At 41.6% G+C, this 23998-nt stretch overlaps 1 protein-coding gene across 1 annotated transcript in view; it reads left to right on the top strand.

Moving 5' to 3' along the window:
• MED13 (mediator complex subunit 13) overlaps window positions 1-23998 on the top strand; it is a 114600-nt gene that overhangs the window by 34307 nt on the left and 56295 nt on the right. The window contains exons 4-5 of the mRNA XM_089676646.1: window positions 12398-12543; window positions 17053-17250. Coding sequence (XP_089532772.1) covers window positions 12398-12543; window positions 17053-17250 — 344 coding nt within the window. The remainder of the gene's footprint in view (window positions 1-12397; window positions 12544-17052; window positions 17251-23998) is intronic.

Below are 23998 nucleotides of genomic sequence, written 5' to 3'. Positions count from 1 at the left end.
GAAATTCTGTTTTCTCTGTCATTATGGGGTACTGAGTGTAGATTAATAAGAAAAAAATGAATTGAAACAACTGTAATATCAGGCCGCAAAATAACATAATTGAAAAAAATGAAGGGGGGTTGAAGACATGGATTTCTTCTTCTGTTTTTAGTCTGATACCCAGTGCTACTTTATGCTGTGGAGGCAATCTACAGTTCAGTCCTCGAATGATCATTGATGTGTGTTGTTTGCATGTAAACCATGTAGAAGTATGAGCATAGGTTCTATTAACCTGGAACCGCTCATGGTTCGGTCCTTGATGTCACAAGCAAAAGCACAATATGTTTTTCATAGCTATCTCAAAATAGAAATGCATACAATTTTTTTTTACTTGCTGTGCCTGATCAGTATTCTTAGAAAGTACTTTGATAAATTGGAAGTGGCTTCAGAACTGGAGAGATGCTCTAAGTAGGACAGTGTGGGATAAACAGGAACTGTGATCACAGGAATAGCCAGCATATTGGGTTTCTGTAAAGGCATACATACATAAAAACGAAGCAGAGTTGCCTTTTTGCTTGACTTTAAAGATGTGGAATTTGTGAGACGTGGTGTGTAAGTGATTATAGATTATAAATATACATATATAGAGTTTAGATCAATATAAAAGGCTAACAATCTCAGTAAAAACCTATCTACAATAGAAACCAATTTAGAAAACACTTTTTGTTTTGAAGTGACCTGTGATTCTGCCAGTACGTCTTTTTATGGCAAAATGTCCTTTGTGGAGGTGACAATGTTCAGAGTATTTTCATCTTCCTTGTCACAATTATTGCACAACATGCTTGCAGAACACTCTGTATCAGTATGCAACTATCTTCACCATCCCCTTCCCCAAAGCATAGTAATAATCTACACTCAGACCAGCATTTTAAACAATACTACAAAACAAAAGAGAAATTCCGAAAATGTAACGGAGGTCCTTCACATTACTAGTAATACTGTGCTTGTTTTAAAGCTGACCTCCAAGCAAACCACTAAATACAGATTAAATACTTAGTGATTTACCTGTTGAAGGATTTATATTTCTGCTTCTACAGTTCAGATATTAACACCACTTGTGACACCACATTCTACCTGACAGCTGATTTGCTCTGCTGTAGTTTTATCACAACTAGTTGGCTCGTGTTGTTCCTCCCTCCCTTTTTCTCAGCTCTGCTGTACAGGTACTGCAAAAGGCCGATACCAAGTCAAATTAAGGTACTTGCCCTGTATTAAAAGCTTCTAGGAATCTATTTTTTTTTGCCCTTTAAAGAAATAGTCCCTTAGATGGCAGTGATGTAGTACATTCCAGGAATCGGTAGAGCTTATTGCACTGTTGTCACTTTGTTCCTCTTACAATTTAGGTCCATAGAAGTTAATGTTGCTTAAATGTTGAACCACTCTAGAGCCAGCTGAGAATATACCCATGAGAATATTTTCACTGTGCGATGCAGTCTATAAAAAGAACATGCAAGCAGAATTTGCATTTTGGCCAATACTTTTACAGACCAACTTGTACTGTACTGGTGTGTGACTTGTTAAAATGGAATGCACTTGATTTTGGTAGATTTTATTTTTACTTGATACTAGAAAGGCCTGTTGCTATCTGAATGTATGGTGTGTTGTGATTGAACTTTATAATAGGTGGACAGATTGTAGGTGTTGCCTTCTTTGAAAAACTCATATTTTTATGTAGTGGTGTGCCTGTGTGAATTAGCATGCACAGCCAAACATTTTACCAATTGCTTTAAAAGTCCTTGGCTTTTTTTTTTTTAATGTGTTTTGAGAGGAAAATCTTGTTAGAGGAATTTCATGTTTTGGTTGATGTAATAGGAAAATTACAAGCTCAATGGCAAGAACACGCATCCTGGGGATAATATAACCTGGCATCTAAGTAACAGGGCCTAAACAATTGCAGAGACCTGTCATCCTCAGGCGGATGATGGGCCCGTGTCCGCTTTGTTTATGCAGAGTGAACACAGCCCGCTGTTCTCTATGGGCAGTTGGATGTAAATAGGCCACTTGACCATTTACACCTGACTCTCATCTGATCCGCTAGGTGGATGGGGAACAGATCCCCATGTGTCTGTTTTTAGCGGATCACATGCAGGTGGGTGTAAACGGACACATGGAGGGCAAGGGATAGTCCTGTCTAGTCCACCTGCATGGTTTTTCAGGCACTTGTGTGAAAGGGGCCTAAAAGTTATTGTAAAGTTTTTTGTTTTTTTTGTTTTTTTTTTATTTAAACTTGGTATACTTACCTGCTCTCTGTTATAGGTTTGCACAGACATCCCCGAACCACCTCTTCTGGGGTCACCGACTGGCGCCATCCACTCTTCCTCTTGCTGCTAGAGGGGCCTGTACTGTCTTTATCACGAGCCAGGCTGTGTGCATCTTTTGACAGCAGGAGTCAATGACTCCCACTGCTGCTTCCATGCCCAGTGAGGAGAGAGATCAGCACTGATCCTTTTGGACCCAGCTCTAGAATGAGATCGGGCTCAGTTAAGTATTTAGGGGAAGTTGATCAGACGGTTTTTTACCTTCATGCAAAGATTGCATTAAAGTAAAAATCCTTAAAGGAGAAGTACAGCCAAAGCTCTTTTGACTGTACTACTCCTGTCGTCCTCCTGCCGGCTGACATCACCCAGCCGGTCCAGGCTGGGGTAAGATCCCAACTTTAAAGTCGTTATCCACCCCAGAGTTTGGAGCAGCACCTGGCTCAGCCTCTCTGCAATCTGCTGAGAGCCTGAGCCAGCCTCTCCTTCCCCCTTCACAGCCCATCACTCCAGTGAGCTTTGGGTGGGCAGAGCAGACTGCGGTGACCGGTAGTCACTGCTCTCTGCTTACTCTTCACAGCAGCGGTGAGAACTCCTTGGTCATGTGATCGCTGTGTTCTCACCCTTAGAACTGGCGGGGGACACCTAGGTAAATATAATTTGGTGTGTTTGTGTGGGGGGGATTACCCACACTTCTCTTAAGCCTTTACAACCACTTTTAATTTGTCAAGGCTTCCCTTAGAAAGTCTTGTTTCTCTCCGAACAGTCCCAGGAATGATCTTTTGACCATAAAACCTGGTACACATTACTAGTTTTGTTTTTAGTTTTTTTTTTTTTTTATTCTTCGTTCAGCCCGCTAGGTTGAACGAAAAACAAAGGGCTCAGGAGGAGCTTCTGTACTAACTATCCAATATTAGTACAGTGATCTCCCCTGCTGTGCTATTGTGTATATGTATGGCCCAGCTGCCATACATATGGGCCGAATGTCTTTTTTTCTTTAACCATCCAATGTCACCTGACATTCAGCCCATATGTACTAAGCTTTAGGATGTCTATGCAGTTTGATATATCCTACCATTAGTTCAGTCTAGCACCCCTCACCACCTCCCTCATCAAAGCAATTTTTTTCTATAGCTTGAAAGTTTTGTTTCAGGTATATCTAAATAGTATAGATATTTTGTGTGGGGTGTGTGTAGGGTTTTTTTTTTCCATGGTAAAAAGCAACACATTCTGAACAAAAATTGATTTATGCATGCTATTTTATTTTCTGTGTAACGAATATACTGTAGTTTGTGAATATAAAGGCTCTTATTTGTTTTTCTTGTCCTTGGTAGCTTTCCAGCCTCTGTTGGCAGCTGTTGTGGCCTCTTTTTTAGAGTCTGTAATAAGTAATGTTTTACATGATCAAGTGTGGTTCTGCGCTGTCAGAGTACACAACCTAAAACATTATTCACTGCATAATTTATTGCTGCATTAGTCAGTTTAGATGTGAACGCCGATAATCATCCACTTTATATTGATGTTTGATTGGCAAATATGCCAGTTTAACTAGTAATATCTAGAGAACAGAGGAATATGAAAGTGTTACCAGGGGGTGCACTGTTTGAGTAGTTTAAGTCTTCATGCACGCAGGCCTATTAAAATACTCCTAGTTATGGTGGATCTTTCTGCCAGGAGCTGGCAGATGCATGGAAAAGGCTTGTTGTGGCCTCTGTTATCTAGACGCGTATGAGTGTAAATAGTCATTTATTCTAGACACTGCATTTGCATATTTAAATTATGCCAGTAAGTTCCTCTGAGCGCAAGATTGTTTGGGTTTTTTTTTTCTTGTTTAAGGCCCTGGATGCTGCTTAAAGCGGAGCGCCACTCAAAAGGGCAAATTCTGCTTTAAGCCTTTGTCCCCCACTCCCCATTAGGATTGGCACCTTTGGGGAGTGGGTACCCGAATTTGACAGGTACTCACTCCAATTTCCGCTGCAATTGCCTAGGCGATTGGAAGCAGAAGTTGTCAAACACCCCTTTCCCTTCTGGGACTACGGGGCCATTCACAAAGCACAGCGCTATTCGTGCATGCGCAGTGGGCACCCATCTGTGAAGGCACAAGCTTTCACAGCTGGGTGCCCACACTGAAGATGCCGGCACTGGGGAGAGAAGACAGCCGGTGAAACAAGCCGTGGTGAGGACACCGCTGGACCGAGGGACAGGTAAGTGTCTGTATTTTAAAAGTCGGCAGCTACAGTTTATTTTCAGCTGGAACTTCGCTTTGAATAATATGAATCTAAACACCACGATGTACATGGACACAATAACTGAAATGGAGCTGCGCTCAGATACAAAAAAAAAAGAAAAAAAAAAAAAGGTCAATAAGTCCTGGAAATGATGGTTTGGCCCACACAGAGCCCTGATCTCAACATCATGAAGTCTGTCGGGGATTACATGAAGAGACAAATTGATTTGAGGCAGCTTGCTTGTGGTCAATTCTCCAAGATGTTTGGAACAACCTACCTATTGCTTTAAACACTGTGGGGTTGATTTACTAAAGTAAAGAATACTCAATCACGTGCAAGGGGGAAAAAAACAGCATTTTTGCTCGCACGTGATTGGATGAAAGTCAGCTGAGCTTCTGCTCATTTACTAAGCTCTGGAGGAAATGCTTTTTCAGAACGTAACTGCACCCTGTGTATACTTGGAAGAAGTGGCCACACCAAATATTGACTTGATCTGGATTTCTCTTTTGTTCACTTACTTTCTGCAGGTGCCAAAAAAATCCCTCGCTGCTGCCAACCCGCTGCTGCTGTCACCGCTCGGTAGTTCTCAGCCTTACCTGAGAAACCACTGAATGATCCCAGTGCTGAGAGTAGAGATGAGTGAAGGAAAGATGGCCTCCACTCATCTCTATGCCCTTCTGAGGATCGGAACGATGTCCTTTCCGGTTCCATCTCCTTGTAATCAAGGTCCTTCTTCTTTTTTTTTTTTTTTTTTTTAAAGCACTAGTTCAATGGGTTTTTTGATCTAATGCTTTACTTTGTAGAGGAGAGATGTGGGGTGGAGGAGGTTGGAGCGATTGCCTTTTGATCACCTACTATATATGCCTCACCTGACCACTCTGTAACATGATAGTCAAATGTTTCCGGTAAGCCTCCCTTGAGCACTGTGTGGGGTGACACGTATTGCACTTGATTGTGTTTGGTCACTTTCACATTTTTGGTCACTTTCACATTTTTGATCATTTATGATGGCACCCAAGGACATTTCACATCGAGTGGGGTGGAAGAGGCTGCACTTGGATATACAAGAACATTTCCTGTGATTGATGATTGTTATCACATTCAATGACTTTTGCACCGTCTTTCTGCACCTGTATTTGATCATTTGTATCAGAGTTTTTTATTTTAATGGATTTATATAATTGTAGTTATTCATGTTGTAAGCGTTGCACTTTTGTAAACTTACATTTTGGATTCTTTGTATGGGAATATAGTGCTGGTGGATTTGTTTCACTTGTACCAGTGCAGTGGTTAACTAATGATGTCAGATTGTGTAGCTAGAAGTTGCTTGTTTTATACTATAACGGTCGGACCCATTCACATCATGGTCCTGTGGCAACTTGTGCAGTGTCGTTGATTGTAAATCCCAAGTGCACTTTGCCAACGGACATTTTGTTGCAGCACTGCAAAACATGCAGCAATCCTCTGACAAGCTACACAGTGGTGGTACAAATAGGAACAAATTGAAAAAAATAAATTCTTATTTCTTTATTACTCAATTTAGCTCCTTTTTCCCCTTCTCCCCTTTAAAGTGTTTGTAGACTAAGACTAAATGCCCATATCTAAACATAGCACACCACCAGCAGTTAAATATGTAGTGTATATGGCTAAAGAATAAAATGGGGTAAGGCTTTTTAATTTTTAAATATTATTAGTCTAGGTCACTTGACCATTTTTCTTTTCAGCTTACCACAGCTCAGGGCAAGTGTGAAGCTGAGCTAGAGCACATCATGAGTCCTGTTGAGGTTGCTTTAGAATTTTCAGGTCCTCCCCACCACGCCTTGGAGAGTGGAATGAAGCTGTCAGTCAAGCATCTGATGCACCGTACAGGCGTTGCTACCTGCAGGGCTGGTCAGATGCTTGCCTGACAGCTCAGCTTAGTCCTGATCTGGGCCATGCTGACCAGGATGATTACTCTCCAGTTGTAAGCAGTTAGTAGACATAGCTTACTTAGAGGTGTAACATGCACATTGTGGTGGCAAGTTGCAGAGGCTCTGAGCCAGCAGACCATTGCCACCAAGAAGGACAAGATACCTAATGGCTGGTAGGATCACCAGGAAATGTCTCATAATGGAAAACTTTAATAAACATAGAGGGCATGTAGAGATTGCAAAAATTATTAGGAAGGTTTTTAGTGTCGCATTAAAGAAAAAAAGTGTAAAACCTTGCAAGGCTTTCTACCAGAATCCATAATTTTGTCTTTTTAAATTCGATAAATGATAGACTATTTATCCCCCCCTTTTTTTTTTTTCCCAACTGAACTCCTCCCAGGCAGAAATTGTTCGCTTTGGGTTTCAGTGAAGGTGGCCACACACTGAGAAACCACAACTTGGATCCTGTATAATAAGGGGTCATTCCACTTTATTTCCTTTTTGAAAAACCAGCAGCTGCTAACCCTGCTTCTCTTCTGGCCATGGGTCTGATGTGTGATGGTGCATACAGTTCAATTAATCCACTGGGATATTTTTTATGTAGTGATGTTAATCCATTGGGATCCAGCTGCCACTCAGTTGCATGGCTAGTGGCAGGAATTGGGAACTGAGCCAGTTTTTGAATTTGGCATTTGAGGGGCTTACCTTCTGCGAGATCTGCACTGTTCTGCTCCTGCATGAACCCCCTCTATGATGGCCATATTGCCTTTTTTTTGCATATGTGTGTGCATACCTCCTTGACTTCCTGCTGTCTCTTCAGTGCCAATTCTACGATCCTCTGGACACAACCTGGTTAGACAGCATGAACCTTTGATGTTTTGCAGTGAAATTGAGAGTACCCTTGTGGGCCAGTTTTCATTCTGTTCTAGTATGGCTCAAGGGCAGCAGTCCTGAAGGCCTGGCCAGCTTGCAATATACTAGCAGTGCTGGGGGGTCTTAAAGTGTCATCTCTCATTACTTAGCCCCTTTAGGGTTTATCTCTTCTCCTATTTTTCCGAAGGAAGAGTTCTCTGCATTATGTCTGAGTTTATGGACAAAATCACAGCCACAATGGTTTACTCAAAATGCAGGGCCTGCCAGCATGCTTTCAAGTCCTCACCTCCGGAGTCCATCTCTGAATTCCTTAAGGTTGTAGTTGTTTCTGCACAATCGGCTGAGGATGAGAATTGTACTTCATCCTTATTTGAGGACTTGGTATACAAGGAGTCCCATTCTGCCGATGTTGCCTCAAAACTTAGTGTTACTAAACCCAGAACCCTGCATGCACTCTTATCTGGTCTCCCACAGTACACAGAACATGGAAATGCAATTATTTTAGTAAATATAAACTGCTAAATACCTTTCTCATCAGCAGTTAGAGCGGTCTTGTGACTTCTATCAGTGTTCAGCAGAGCATTGGTTATAGCTTGTTGGAGGATCTTTCTTTCTGCTCTAGGAGGATGCAGATCCCCTGACTCTCTGAAGAAAAAAGAAAACCTCTCTGCACATGCTCAGTTTGGTGTGTATTGCTAGAGTGGCTCTACACACTAGGTCTTATCAGGAGGTAAAAGGGGGAACACTGGAAGAAGGGGGGATCAGAGAAGTCTGGATCAAACAGCATTTTTATGCAATGCAGATGATTAACCCCTTAGGTTCCACAGTGAGTATATCAAGCATGATATACGGCATATACAGACTGATTTTACTGTTGTGGGTTTAGTAACACTTTAAGGGTACCACCTTGGTCCTTAGTGACAGTCTGAACATGCCTGGATTTGGACGTGCCTGTGTCAGCTACACCTAAAATATCTAGCTTTTGTTCTGCAAAGAGCCCTCAACCTGTTTAGGTTTTTCTAGTGCATTCCCTGCATCTTCTCTTTTAGTGATTGGCGTGTCCTGCAAGTGTTTTTGTCTAGCAATACCCTATGGCAAAGGTGTTCCTGAAGAAATGGTCTGTCCACTTGTTGACACAGCGATTTCTTGTCTTAACAGGACTCTGACTTGCCCTGTTGCGGACTTGCCTGTGCCTAAATACCTGCTTTTCTAAAGCCTGTTCTCCTTCACAGGTCCTGCCACTGTGTTCATCTGTCAGATCTGAGCGGTCTGGTCCAAGGGTATGTATGTGGATCCTGGTTCTATCCTGCCAGATCAGTGCGAGAAACTCCTTTTCTGTATGTCCTTTGATGGGGAATGCCTTTGAAATATCCCCAGACAATTTTATTAAGGAAGTCACTAAGGGAAGAGTGCACTTTTTTTTGCCCCAGAAAAAAGCCAAGTCTTTATTTGGGAAACCTATTCTTGAGGCTGAAAGTTAATTTTGTTGTTTTTGAGGCCTCCAGGTCCAACGTAAAGCATGGAACTTTGCTGTTAGTCCTTGACCATGAAATCCCTCAGCATATCCTCCTATTTTCCTTCACCGTAAATCTCCCGTTTAAGAAGGGCCCACAAGTTTTCAATAGGATTTAGGCCGGGTGACCTTTACTAGCTAGCCACGCAGTGGAGTACTTTGATGCATGCAATGGAGCATTGTCCTGCATAAATATCACGGGCTTCTTGAAAGATGCACACTTTTTCCTGTACCACTGCTTGAAGAAAGTGTATTCTAAAAACTGGCAGTAGGTTTGGAAGTTGATTTTGAGTCCATCTTTAACCCGAAAAGGTCCACCTTGCTGGCGTCTGAGTTGAGCTGTAGCTATGTGCCCATTACTGATTCCGCCAGGGTCCATCCATCTGGTTCGTCAAGAGTCCCTCTCATCTCATCCGTCCATAAAACCTTTGAAAAATCTGTCTTCAGCTATTTCTTGGTCTAGTCTTAAAATTCCAGCGTATGTGTATTGTTCATTGGTGGTCCATTTTCAGCCGTCCTTACCTTGGCCACGTCTCTAAGCACTGAATACTTCTGGGCACTCCAGGTAGGTTACTGTTCTGGAATATGACAGCACTGGACGATAATGGGTTCCTGGAAGCTACACATTTGATTCTTCTCAAATCTTTGGCAGTCAATTTGCGTCTTTTTTTTTTTTTTTTTTTTTCTCAGCTCGTTTCTTGCGACACTTTTGACTATTTTCAAAAAAATGTTTGGTTCTGTGATCATGCCCCAATAGCTTGGCAATTTCAAGAGTATTGCATCCCTCTAAAAGACTTTTTACAATGTTTGACTTTTCAGTCGGGTAAGTGTTTTTTTTGGCCCATTTTGCCTGAGGCAAAGTAGCTGCCTAATAATTATGCACACCTTGATATAGGGTGTAGATCTCCTTAGGCCACAGCCTCCCTCATTACACAAATACACATCACCTGATATGCTTAAATCCAATAAGCATTTAAGCTTATATTGCTTGGAGTTGGACAATATGCATAAAAATGATTTGGTCAAAATACTCGCCTAATAATTGTGCACAGTTTAGCTTCTGGTTGCCTTGGATGCCTGTCCAACAGGACCAGGCATGCCCTGGTGTAGTGGGTCACAAACCTGGTTCCAAAGTCAGGAAAATCCACTACAACCCCCTAAAGATGAGGAAATCATTGCCAGCCTATTGGTCTGTGGAGGATCCTAGGTACACTTAAGGTTCAAGGAACAAACTCCCTGTTATTATTCAGGAAGTCATAGCGTTTCAGTTATCTTTTTAATGCTGGACCTGTAATCTGCAATGCCATTCAACTAGGAATCGGACAGGGCCATGGCAGTGTCTTACATCAGCTGTCAGAGGCAGGGTAATAGAGGCTATTAGTACTATCTCTTTCTAGCTGAATATCTATTCCTGCATCTTCAACAGGGCTTTGAAGGCTAAGTTCACCTTTGGAACATGTTACATGTAGAACAGGTAACGTGTCCCAGCTCTACCCACACTGCTGTGTTGTTCATTCACAGATTCCTGTGAATGAATGCCTACAAGTACCATCAGCCATTGCGGCAGGTGACTTGTAGTTCTCAGTGATCTGCGAGGGTGCAGGTAAGCGTTCCTGTAGTCCAGTGGTCTCCAAACTGCGGCTTGGGGGCCCAATGCAGCCCTTTGTGTGCCTCTATCTGGCCCTTCCGACACTCTTCCTCCAACTGACACCAATGATGAGGCACTATTTCTCCCACTGACACCATTAATGGAACACTCTTACTCCCACTGACACCTTTGATAGGGCACTAATCCTCCTGCTAAGACCAATGATGGCACAGTATTCCTCCCACTGACAGTCAATCGGGCACTATTCCTCCTACTAAAACCAATGATGGGACACTATTCCTCCTGTTTAAACCAATGATGGGGAAATGTTTACTTCCACTGATACCAGGGCATTTTCTACTCCCATTGACCACAGTCAAGAAAGATGTGCATTTATTTTCTTTTTTAAAAGGTGAACTCCTTTTTAAGCCTTTTCCTGACGCTTTTATATTTTCAACTAGGGTGACAAACTGGCAGGTAAAAATAGGGCATATTGCTGTTGATGGGAACACTGATGACGCCTGATTATTTTTTTTTTTAACATACGATATTGCCAAAAGTATTGGGATGCTTGCTTTTATGTGAATATGAGCTTTAAGGGCATCCCAGTCTTATTCTGTAGGGTTTAATATTGAGTTGGCCCATCCTTTGCAGCTATAACAGCTTCAACTCTTCTGGGAAGGCTGTCCACAAGGTTTAGGAGTGTGTCTATGGGAAGGTTTGACCATTCTTCCTGAAGCACATTTGTGAGGTCGTGCACTGATGTCAGATGAGAAGGCCTGGGTTGGAGTCTCCCCTCTAATTCATCTCAAAGGTGTTCTATCTGGTTGAGGTCAGGACTCTGTGCAGGCCTGTCAAGTTCCTCCACCCCAAACTCGCTCAACCATGTCTTTATGAACCTTGCTTTGTGCACTGGTGCACAGTCATGTTAGAACAGGAAGGGGCCATCCCCAAAATGTTCCCACAAAGTTGGGAGCATGAAATTGTCCAAAATATCTTGGTATGCTGACACCTTAAGAGTTCCCTTCACCTGGAACTAAGGGGCCAAGCCCAACACCCGAAAAACAACCCCACACCATAATCCCCCCCTTCACCAGACTTTCCACTTTCCACAATGCAGTCAGGCAAGTATCGTTTTAGCCACCACCAAACCCAGACAGGTCCATGGGATTGACAGACAGAGAAGTGTGATTTGTCACTCCAGACAACATGTCTCCACTGCTGTAGAGTCAGGCTTGGATGCAGCTGCTCGGCCATGGAAACCCATTCCATGAAGTTCTCTACACACTGTTGTTGAGCTTATCCTAAGGCCACACAAAGTTTGGAGGTCTGTAGCTATTGACTCAGCAGACAGTTGGCGACTTCTGCGCACTGTGCGCGTCAGCATGCACCGACCCCCGCTCTGTCATTTTACGTGGCCTACCACTTTGTGGCTGAATTGCTGCTTTTCCCAGTTGCTTCCACTTTGTTATAATACCACTAACAGTTGACCGTGAAATATTTTAGTAGCAAGGAAATTTCACAGATGGATTTATTGCACAGGTGGCAACCTATCACGATACTACGCTTGAGTTCACTGAGCTCTTGAGAGCGACCCATTCTTTCACAAATGTTTGTAAAACAGTCTGCATGCCTAGGTGCTTGATTTTATACATCTGTGGCCATGGAGGTGATTGGAACACCTGAATCCAATGATTTGGAGGGGTGTCCCAATACATTTGGCAATATAGTGTATACCTCTGTTTTAAAGGGCATTTTAATTAAAAAAATTAATCATCCTGTGCATGGTATTATACTTTGCTGTTAACATCCTTCACATATATATGTTCTCTACATATATGCTGGAACATGTTGAAGGCAGAAAAAAAAAAACTCGTGTGTGTGTGTGTGTGTAAGCATGCACTCACAGATTTTATTTAGCAGAATACATTTACTAATCCCTTGTTAAATTTTGTGGTTTAATGTGCAATTTTCTCTTCTATTTTTTTCAGTGAACACCTATCTTGCTCTTTTACATTCTTTCTTCATGGTGACAGCAATGTTTGCACAAGTGTGGAAATTAACCAACACCAGCCAGTATACATTCTCAGCGAGGAGCACCTTACTCTTGCCCAGCAGTCTAGTAGCCCATTTCAAGGTAAGAGATCTATACTAGTTTTTGGAATGGAAATGGCCCTGTTATTCCTGATTTGACTTGATGTGAGGTCTAGGTAGTGTTCTCTGCGTTTCATTGAGAAAAGTGAAGGAAATCATACAATAAAAGTGCACTGTTTTCCTGCCTGTTCTAGGGAAAATATCGGTTTTCTGCGTGAAGACCTAGATGTACAATTTTAATTGCTGTTTTGATAGAAGTCATTTAACTTGATTTAATTTTTTAGCGTGTATTTCTAGAAGGCATGAATTTAAAGTCAATGCTCTGGGAACAGCCTTTCACCAGGACACTATACTTCTTTTTGCCCAACTTAGAGATATAAAGAAAATATTTTACTTAACTTTTCTAGGAGGTGTACATGTATTTTTAATTGCCGTCCTTTTCTTATTTCCTTAGTAGTTCTCTGCTTCTACTTACTTGGGAAAAGCACAAGATTTCTTAACCCCCTGTCTGCTTTATCATTCCAATGGGTATTCACTTAATTTTCATTCTCAGGAAAACATTTAGGGCTTACCAACCCCTACTTATGAACTCCTATCTTTGATGGCTTACATACTGCATTGCAAAAGATGCAGTAGTTTTAGGGCTCTCACAAGGTACACACCCTGACAGTCATTTGTTTGATCTATAGTTATATTTGTAAAAGCTCCTGTTCATCTGTCTAAATCTCTAATGGCAGAGACATTCTTCCCCCTCCATCGAGGGCATTTTTCAGGGTACTTTCTTTCCTGTTCCTTTTTTTTCTTGTACGTTTGATTGTGTCCCTTTACACCCCCATGTGGGCACAAGATGATTTTCTTGTTTGGTAATCTTTGTGAAAACAGCCTTGTGTAGTGTGGGCTAAATAACTCGTACTGAGTTCCTTACTTGTCTCAGTCTATAAACCTTGACCCGGCTATGGCTATGCTGTTGGCATTTCATTTAGAACCCTGTAGAGTAGACCCTTATCTACTGACAACTTGCACTATGCAATCTGAGGGCACCCTTAGTAAATGCAATCCTTTCTCTGTTCCCTGGATGCTTGTTATATTTGGGGACAGTATTGCTTGGAGACTGATGTTCTGCTTATATCACTGAGGTTTTTTTTCCCTTCAAACCTGCATTTTCTTGTTTTGTCCTGCCACCTGACATGACATTTTGCCATAAATCCCCTTAGTCATAGATGTCATACCTGAGCCCCAACCGCTATGTCATGTTTTCATGGTAACCCCTCTTTCTCTAATTTCTTACTGGACTAACCTCCCCAACGCACACATTTCCCCCAAACCTGAATGAGCCCTTCCTTCCCTCCATAGCTGATGCCACAAAATTGGATTCCAGAACCTATACAGCAACTAGCGTCTGCACATTTCTTTGAGTGTCGGTCACCGTGTAAATTCTGCGTGATCTTCCGATTGAAAAGGTATTTGAGCCCTCCCTGTGACAGGACAAGTGGCCGGTCCACTGTGCTATATGACACGAAGTGTACTACTCTTGACTGCCTTTGCATTGGCTTTGATTGTCAGCAGGCAGTACATGCTGGGTCCCTGCTGTAGTGTTCCCCATTTGGGGATAGGGTATGCCTAGAGGCTTCCATGGGGCATGTTTGCCTGAGTATGGTCCCCTTCTGTGGCTGATCATCTTGAAGACGCTTCTCTAGATGCCTTCTTTGGTTCTGCCAATAGTCACACTAAGAATATTCACCTGATTAGGTTTCCTGTCCCTCGCTTCATGACTATGGATGCTATGGTCAAAATATTATTAGCACCATGTTCTGTGCTTCAGGCCCGGCAGCCTGACCTTTTTACCAGTCTGGGGTTGTGACATAACCTTTCATACCTGCCTACCCTTGTAGGAGTACTTCTCATGCACCTTATCCCCTTTTAAGTCAGACTGAGTTTGGGGAACTGTTCCCTTCAGGTTTTTTACTAGTCTCAGTCTCAGGGGTAACTTATTGTGCTATTATGATTTTTTTTTTTTTTTTTTTTTTTTTTGGATATCCTGTCAGCGAGATTCTTGACTGGATAGGCAACCCTGTTCTCATCATTGGACTTCTCTGAATCCTAAATCCTCATTCACCTGTGCTAAAAGGTCTGGACCACAGATTTCTGCTGTAAAAATCTGATTCTTGCTGCTGTCATCACAGATGGTTGGGGACAGCTGCTGCTGGGAAACTTGTACAGAGCAATGATAGGCTTACAGTTGCCTCAGCTCTTTGAATTTATCCACACATCCAGTGCTTACCAGTGGCTAGGGACAGATGACTAGCACTAGATGCAGACAGATTGCCTCCAGGGTTGGTTATCTGTTCCTAGCAGCTGGTAACTGCTGGATATACAGATACGCATGGATAGCTGCAGTGACTGTAAGCATATCACTGCTTTGTACAGGCTTCCTCGGTGCAGCTATGTCTTCAAACATCTGGGGTTCCAGCCACATAAATCTGCTGATTCTTACCACAGGAATGCACTTCCCAGACTCATTATTTTGTGGGTCCTTTTTCTCTCATCGAATAGTTTCACCTGTTTCGAGGGTGGTTTTGGTTTCCCAGTCTCTCTCTGGTTCAGGCTCAGAGTTCTTTCAGGTGGAGCCATTCTGCTCTGGTGATATCCTCTATCCTGATCTTGCGCATCTGTGTCCTTCCCCTGGTTATCATCTTCCCCCGACTTGCAGGGGGCTTTTCATCTGGTTTAGATTTGGGCATTGCTCTGTTAGGCTGTTTTTTGTGTTGCAGAGTTTCTATTCCTTTCTTGAGTTTCAGTGGCTGTTGCCCTCCCCTTCAGCTGTTGGATGCCCAGTGTTTTTTTTTTTTTCTTCATTTCTGTCACCCAATAGGGAAAAAAGAAAATACGTTTTTATGTTTACTGTGTAATCTATTTGGAGTTCATTGAGGGACCCAGGCCCTGCCCCTCTGTGGTACTGCTTTTCCAGAAAACTGAGGCATTATGGTTAGGGGAAAGGTTATACAGTGACTGGCTTTTCTGTTTGGCATTGAATCAACCTCCCTGTAGGTGGCAGTAAATCCTGACTAATCTTGAGTTCCTGTTTTTCAATGGACTCTAAGGAATTTTTATAGCGGATACAAAAAATGTTATTACTGTAACGAGCCTAACATATTTATTAAATCAGCAATATAATTGTTTTCCATGTTTTTCCACATAAGTGAAGATTTTGCTATGGTCTCCCTAACCTAAATCTGTTTGGTAAAATCAATCAAAATGATTGTCACTTGCATCATCTCTAATTAACCATCCAGGCACCTATGGAGGAACAAGTACACAGGAAGTACTGTCCTATGCTCCACAAATTCCAGCATGCAGTGCACCAGGAGAAGTTCACTTCTGCTTGCTCCCGCTCTGTTAATCCTGCCAACCTATTAGCTGATTGGTGGACACGCTGAGAATTGGCAGCATTTGCACATTCACCTTTTTGGCTAAGCAGAGCTGAATTGAAAAGCATAACACCCTACTCTGGCATTACTTTCTCCAGTCCTTGCAGCACTTTATGCAAAACATGTTTAGGCTTGGTTGTCAAAATTACATAACAATAAACCAGCAGTCAACCTACAGCTCTGCAAGAGAAGGAAGCAGTTTCTTTATTGGTGTTGTGTGGCATGTGTCGGGGCATGGGCAAGGTCTGTAAACTGCGTTTTCTCCAGCTTTGGGATATGTAGCTGAGATTTTTGTTTGTGTATAGCACTTGTGTATGCTGATTTTCAAGATGTGTGATGTGTTCACTGTATTGGTTTTTAAAACAAAGATGCAGTTGTCCTTTTAAAGTATGACTGACTAAAGGCTCTTGTATGCCAAATCTAGTTGTTTAGGGATGCAAAAGCCTCATTTCTTTACCTTTCCTAACTGAGCAAAATCCTTTGTGTTATTAATGCTTCTCCTCCCAGGAACACTGGGAAGGTTTTGGGATCAAAGACGGTGCTATGAATCCAGAAATCCAAGAGCAGGACTAGGTTTGGCCAGGTGCTGACTGACATACTACGTTCTTGAGGGACAGTGCTTATAGCCATGCCTCTGCATAATCTTCATTTTACTGTAAGCACAGCCTACATGTCAACTCTGCTCTGGATGCAGTAACAATGCAGGATCGTTGTCACACCATTGCAGAAAGCTGTTTTAGGAGGACTGCAGTAGCAGAATCAACAAGTATTTTTAGTATTTTGCAGGAGATTAAGGCATAAACTGTAATAAATAAATATATTTTTTTTAATGGAAGGTCATAGTTCTGCTTAGACAACATGAAGAAACTGTATGCTTAGGACCAGGTACTGATCAGAAAGCTCAAATCTTTTACAGGTTAGCAGAGACTACAGTAGTTGCCTGAATGGAGTTTCAGTCTGCCATTTTAGATAGATGTTCCTTATTAGATTGTTGAAGGATGAAATAAAAGGCACAATAGCTCCTTTTTTTTTTTTGTTAACATTTTAGGAAATATACGATTGTACAGATAATAGGAAATATCTAGCTTCTTGCTGTAATACATGTTTGTTTTCTGTTGTCTTAGTTATCCTGAGCCCTTTTGGATTAAATGGCACCCTCACGGGGCAGTCGTTCAAGATGTCTGATTCCTCTACTAAGAAATTAATTGGTGAATGGAAGCAGTTTTACCCCATCTCATCCAGTGTGAAAGAGTGCCCGGAGGAGAAGCAGGAGGAAATGGATTGGGAAGACGATTCACTGGCAGCTGTTGAAGTATTAGTTGGTAAGTATCCCTATTCATGGCATTCAGTTTAAAGGAAACCTCTGTCAGGGCAGTGCAATTTGAAATTGGGTTTTTAATGGTTGTTATACAGAGGTACATTCGACATGCACTTCAAGTCAACGTGGTCATTAGAGCCAGAAATTTTTTTTTTTTTTATTTTTATTTTAAGCTAAATTCAATTTCAACTTTTCTCAAGTATCTGAATTGTCCTTTTTTAATGGGCAGCCTAAGACCTCTTGCGCACACATATTAAATTACTGATGTTAATATGCTGGATCTTCTGGCAGAAGGACCCTGAGTAAATGAATTACATGTTTGTGTAAATGACTACACCCATATGCAAAACTTTCTGGGCTTTTTTTTTTCTGCCGTCTTGAATATGTTGCTGTATTTCCAATCTTTTGCAGCTATATACACACAGACAACCTTGCACCTGTTTTCAGATTTGTTAAAAGCAAAAAAACCTGCGTGGTTGCCATCGCGCCATTATACATTGAAAAAATAAAACTAATGCTAAAGGTATCTTCACTCAAAAGCAAAAATTTACATTATTGCAGAGTATAAATTCTTAGGTGTGGTGGCTGCATTAGTTTTTCCTTTTTTAGGCTTTTCCCTATTAAATTGTATCTATGATCAGAATGTAAAATCATAAATTCATTTAATTTTACCTGGTGATTGAGCTAGTAAGTCTTTTATTTGTCAGTTTATTTTTACAGATCAAGCTGTTCAGCATACGTGGCAGTTAGAGGATTGAAACAAACTATTTAGCATTGACAGACTTGCTGACAAAAGTCAGCTTTTATTCATTTATGTAAATCCTTTATCCCAAAGGGGAAAAAAATTTTCTTTAACAGTTTTTAAAAAGTTAGGTATGTGGCTTCATTTCTTCAAGTCCAGTCAATCTCTGCTAGTGCATTCAACATCTCCCTCTCTCCAGACTGAGAGTACTACTGTCCAAAGGTGTCCCTATTGCTTCTGCAAAGAATGGAGCCACCTAAAAGAGGAAATGTTACTGGCAGCATCAGCAGGTGAAAAAAAGGAAAACCAGCTAAAAAAATGAATGCAATTATAATAATGTTTTTTTTGTTGGGGGTTTGATACTGTTTAAGGGTTCCCTTTAACATTTTAAAGAATGGCTGATCCTTGCAGGTATATTTACTTGCCTACATTTCTGGGTCTGCTGATTGCTGGGATAGTAGGTTTCATTGAAATTTTTTTTTATCTCCTTAGTTTAAGTGTCTCAGGTTTGCAGTAGGTTTACTTTAGTACAGACTGACAGTGGTTGTAAAGGCTCACTGTTTTTTACCTTCATGCATTCTATGCATGAAGGTTAAAAAAACAAAACCTGCAGCATCCCACCCACCCCTCTAATACTCACCTAAGCCCCCTCTCGATCCAGCAATGTGCATTGGAGTCTCTGCTATCCCCGGACTCCCTCTCCTCGTTGACTGAGACAGCAGCAGGGGCTCCCGCTTCTGTTAGTCACAGCCAGTGAGCTGATGAGAGAGGGGGCGTGGCCAAGCCACAGCTCAGTGTGTGAATGGACACAAAGCAGCGGCTGGGGAATGTGCATTCTTGGGTGCCCCCATACCAAGCTCCTTGCTATGGGGGCACCCAACAGAAGGGAGGGGCTAGGAGCGCTGTCGGGGGACACAAGAAGTGGAGGATCCAGGCTGCTCTGTACAAAACCACTGCACACAGCAGGTAAGTATAGGTGTGTGTTTTTGTTTTTCTTTATAATGTAAGCCTTTGAAATCACTTTAGTTAAAGTTAAAATGAAATCTTTTGTGTGTTTCTATTGTGTTTTTTTTTGTTTGTTTTTTTACGCGGAGTTTGCGATGTGCTCCCCATCAGTTGGCTGGTTGTTTGAAAGATTTTTAGTCTTGCTTACGTAAATCTGCTACAAAGCAGGACTTTTCTATATGATGTATAAACAGGCTGTTTTTCCTTTTACCAACTGGGATAGGACACATGGTTAGTTTTCCTTGTGAACATATATTTGTAGTAGATGAAGTCTGCAGATAGTGCTGTTTTGGTGTAGACAAAAGTCCTGTGACCTTCATGTAATCTGGTTCAGTTTACAGTCTGTTTGAACTAAGAACACATTGTACCTGCACTGTGCTTGTACACCACTACATTTTATTGCTACATTGTATGTAGAGGATCAGAATATAATGAATGCTCCAAACCCACGTTTAAACTGTTAACCTAATTGCCTTGGATGATACTTTTATCAGTATGTTCTTATGGTTGAATTTAAAAGGTATCTTTCCGAGGAAAAGTAACTGTGCCAATGAGAACTGAGGGACTCCTCACCAATAAGCTAGCATATGGAATAGAAACAGTGTTTTTCTGTTTCAGGTCTGTGGGGTGAATGTGTGTTTATATACACATGGCCTGATTGTAAGTTTCTATGCATGGAACAAGATGTAAATGTGTACATTTGTCTTCCACCTCTGTAATAACATTGGTGCTAGGATTTTTTCACAGATCAAGAAGAGCATGTTGAGGCAGTCGTCTGAATTCTTTGCATGAGCTTACCTATTAGATGCCATACAGCATTGGCTAGAACTGATAGGAGAATGTTGACCCTTTCTCAGTCAGAAATTGTTTATTATATGCCCTTCTAGTGGATGAACCTTTTACAATCCCAATTCCAAAAAAGCTGGGACACTGTGTAAATTATATTTAAAAACCGAATGCAGTGATTTACAAATCTCAGAAACCAATATTCACAAAAGAAAAATATTAAATATTTGTATGTTTTCTAAGGAAATGTACTATTTTAAGAAATATAATTTTGAAATTGATGGCAGTAACACGTCTCAAGGTTGGAACAGGGTAACAAAAAGCTGGCAAAATGAGTGGTACTAACAAGGAAGAGCTGGAAGAACATTTTGCAACTAATTTAGTTAATTGGCAGCATGCCATTATAAGAATTGTAAAATACATGTATGGTTGTTAGGTGGGGGAAGGATAAGCCTCTCTGAAGAGATGAGATTTGCTTGGGTATTTTTGGGACAATGTTAGTGATGTAGCTTGGGGCTGAGTTGTGAATGGCTTTAGAAGTTGTCAGTATCTTGAACTTAATTCATTGGGTGAGCGGAAGCCAGTGAAGAGATTGGCAGAGAGGGTTGGCAGACACTGAACGATTGGTATGGTGGGTGAGCATGACGGCAGCATTCACAATGGACTGAAGGGGGGATAGCCTATCTAAAGGTAAGCCAGTGAAGAGGGAATTGCAATAGTCAAGTTGGGAGATGACCAGGGAGTGAGTTAGAAGCTTTGTGGTGTCATTGGTTAGGAAGGGGCTATCTTGGAGAAGTTGCGCAGGTTGAGGTGGTAAGCTTTGGACTGATTGGATGTGGAGCCAAAAGGATAGTTCAGAGTCCACACCCAGAGATTACACCTAGAACCCTGGCATGTGGGGACACGTTGATGGTTGAGCTGTTCGTTTTGACAGAGAAGTCAGGGGAAGGGGCACGTAGGGGAGGAAATATGAGCTTGGTTTTGGATAAATTGAATTTCAGGAAGTGGTATGACATCCAGGCTGATATGTCTGTTAGTAGATTAGTGATGCTTCAGGAGACTGATGGAGTGAGCTGAGGGGTAGAGAGAGAGATTTGGGTGTCATCGGCATATAAATGATTTTGAAAGCCATGGGAGGCAATCAACTGACCCAGGGAGGAGGTGAATTTTTGGAAGGGTCCAAGAACTGAAAGGAAGAGGAGGAAGTAGAATTGCAAGTGACACTGAAGGTGCGGTGAGTACAGTTGTGAAGACCAAAGGCGTGAAGTTTTTTGTGCAGGTGGCAGTGCTTCACTGTGTCAAAGGCAGCAGAGAGGTCCAGGACTAAGTGTACAGAATCATGTCCATTGGTTTTAGGCGTTAATAGATAGTTTGTACGTTTTTAAGGAGAGCAGTTTTCATGGAGTGTTGTGGGCGAAATCCAGACTGAGTGAGATCGTCACTCGGTTGTGGATCAGGCATTCAAGGAGTTTGAAGGAGATGGGTCATAGGTTATTACTTTTGGTGGGGACTAGTGAGAGCTTTTAAGTATGGGGCTGACAAATGCATGTTTTAGAGAGTTGGGGAAGATGCTGGAAGAGAGGGAAAGATTGAAGATGTGAGCTAGAGGGTGGCTGTAGCATTTGCGAAGGGGTAGGTGGTTGTTTGGGGAAAAAAAGATTTAGCAACCCTGTCTATAGTAGCGGGGTTGAATGCGGGAAGTAGTGATTGTACATGTGGACATGGTGTGTTAAGTGAGGAAGCTATCTGCTTGTCAGACATCTCCTTAGGAATTGTATCACTCTTCGTTTTGAAGTGATTGGCGATCTCCTGAGCAGGGAGTGAGTTAGTGGGTGGAAGCACCTTAGCACTCCTACAAATGGCTCCATTGAGTGTAACGCCTTAGCTGCATCCAGAGTCACCTCCACCCTTGATTCCGCATTGACTTGTTGGGCCTGAAGGTTCATGCACAGGTGCCTTATGTTAAAAGCCATGTTCTTATTTGGCATGAAGTCGATTTGGTGGGGGTGGATAAGATTAAGAACAACCTTAGGCTCATTTACAAAATTTTTACTATGATTTTAAAGCTGACGTCCATTCAAAATTTAAGAGGAAAAAAAAATCTACAAAAACTGTAGCTGCTGACGTTTAAAAAAGACACTCCCGTGTCCCCCGTTCCTGCTGTGTCCTCACACCAGCCAGGTTTATTTGATCCAAGCAAACTATTTAAAGGAGAACTAAAGGCAAAGCTTTTTTAATTTTGGGTAGAGTAAGGAAGGGTTATAACACTTCTCTGGATTTATTTTTTGCTATCTGTGTTCTATTGGGAACATTTCCCTTAATTTCCTGTTCTGTAACCTAAACAGAAAATGAAAGGAAGTCCATCCGAAGCAAGCGAGTCCCTGGCTGTATCCAGGGTCACAAGAACGAGAGTCCGTAATGGAAGATTTACTCTCTTACTGTTCTAGGGACAACCTAAGATTTGAGGGGTATTTTTACCTTTACTTTTGGTGATAATGGTAAACATGACAAATAGAGCAGGTGTATCTCCCTTTTTGGGGATGCAGAGATAAAAACCTGACAGGTGTTCTAATCCAGCTCTACTCTATCCAAAACTAAAATAATTTTACCGTTTTTAGTTACACTTGAAGTTTAACATATTGTATTTGTTATATACTGTATGTCTGTAAGTTAGGGTGTCATGATTGCCATAAGTTTCAGTTTTTGTACTTGTAGTTTTCCTGGCCAAATTTCTTTCTATAATTTTACTGACTGTAATGTTTAGATCTCTAAATATAACCTCCTTATATATTTTGTCTTGGTGTCTAAATTTAGGAGGGCTGCCAATATGCAGATTAGCAGATCTCCGAAATCATACACCAGAATAATTTGCTTTTTGTGTCCATTCTACTTTAAGTGGAAGCACTTTTAACCAACCATCACAGCAAAATATCTGTTACGCCAGATGTCATGTATCTCTTAGGCTAGTGTTTCCCTGTGTATTCTTGCTATGACCTGAATGATGCAGGTGCTATGTTTTTTGTTTATTTTACATGATATATGTCTGTGAGAGCAGTGGAACCTTTTTATCAAGAAGGGTTTTTAAAATAAAGAGTGATGGTTGGGTTTTCTGCGCTGGGATTATGATATCCATTTTGGATGCAGATTTTCTTTCCCCCTAAATTATTTTTTTTTTTTAAATTTTTTGACAAAAGTAGAAACAGGATTAACAAGACAAAGCACCCACCACACATACAGGTGCTTTATATTCAGTAGTCCAAACATGCATCAAGAAGAGTTAAACAGAGGTAGTTATAGACTTTATAATGTGAAGGTTGTAGACTCCGCTCAGTTCATTATCCAGCAGCAATTGTATAAGAGGTCATGCATTTAAAAGTGAAATTATGGGAGGCGGCTGATAAGAGAGCACTTGTAGCGGCCTGTGGGTTCACTTGTACAATGAGAGTACGACCGATGGATCATTGGGTATACGAAAGCCCGGTATTGCTTTTATCCAAAGTAACATCTCTGGCCATTATGACTGACTATACATTCCCACCAGATATGAGCATGGGTAAAGACTGTTCCACAGCCACGTCAACACACATCTGATACATCTGGGAAAGTTTTAGGGAGTCTTAACAAGCGTGCAGTGCCAGTGGGATAGGAGCCTAACATTGATTTCTGCAGCCTTAGAGGCGGCCTAGAAGTTGTGGCACAGGTGAAGGATTGTGGAATTTTATTGTCTGATAATGAGGTTTGGAAGTCCAGTTCCCAAGTGGACAAGTAGTAAGGAAAGGAAGTAGACTCCAGGTCAAGGAAGACATGGTAGAATTGAGATATGCCTTCAATGGTGACATAGACATGAGGATGCTTCCAATAGGGGTGAGATCTTTAAGGGATTGTAGAGGCTTTGGTAGAGCTTTAAAGGATAAGTACACCTTTCATAACATGTTACATGTTACACCCATATTCAGGGTGTAACATGTTATGAGTAGACCGGCTAAAGGTGAACTTAGCCTTTAACAAATTGTGAAATTTGAGCATATCACAAGTGATCCCTGAATGGCACTGCAGAAGAAGTTGAGAGATTCCAATGGAAGCACTCCTTGATCTCCTATGTGGTGGAGAAGCAGTGGTTTATTCGGGAGCCAGGACTGAAATTGTGGATTCAAAACACCAGAAGAAAATGGGAGTCTCTTGTTCAGTGGAGAATTGGAGGGCCAACCAAGTTTCACAT

Source organism: Staurois parvus, unplaced genomic scaffold (genome assembly GCF_062004578.1).
Source record: "Staurois parvus isolate SC_StPar_1 unplaced genomic scaffold, SC_StPar_1.0 ptg000172l, whole genome shotgun sequence".
Classification (NCBI taxonomy): Eukaryota; Metazoa; Chordata; class Amphibia; order Anura; family Ranidae; genus Staurois; species Staurois parvus.
The sequence above is the reverse complement of the archived record's forward strand: the minus strand, read 5'-3'. Positions and strand labels throughout refer to the sequence as shown.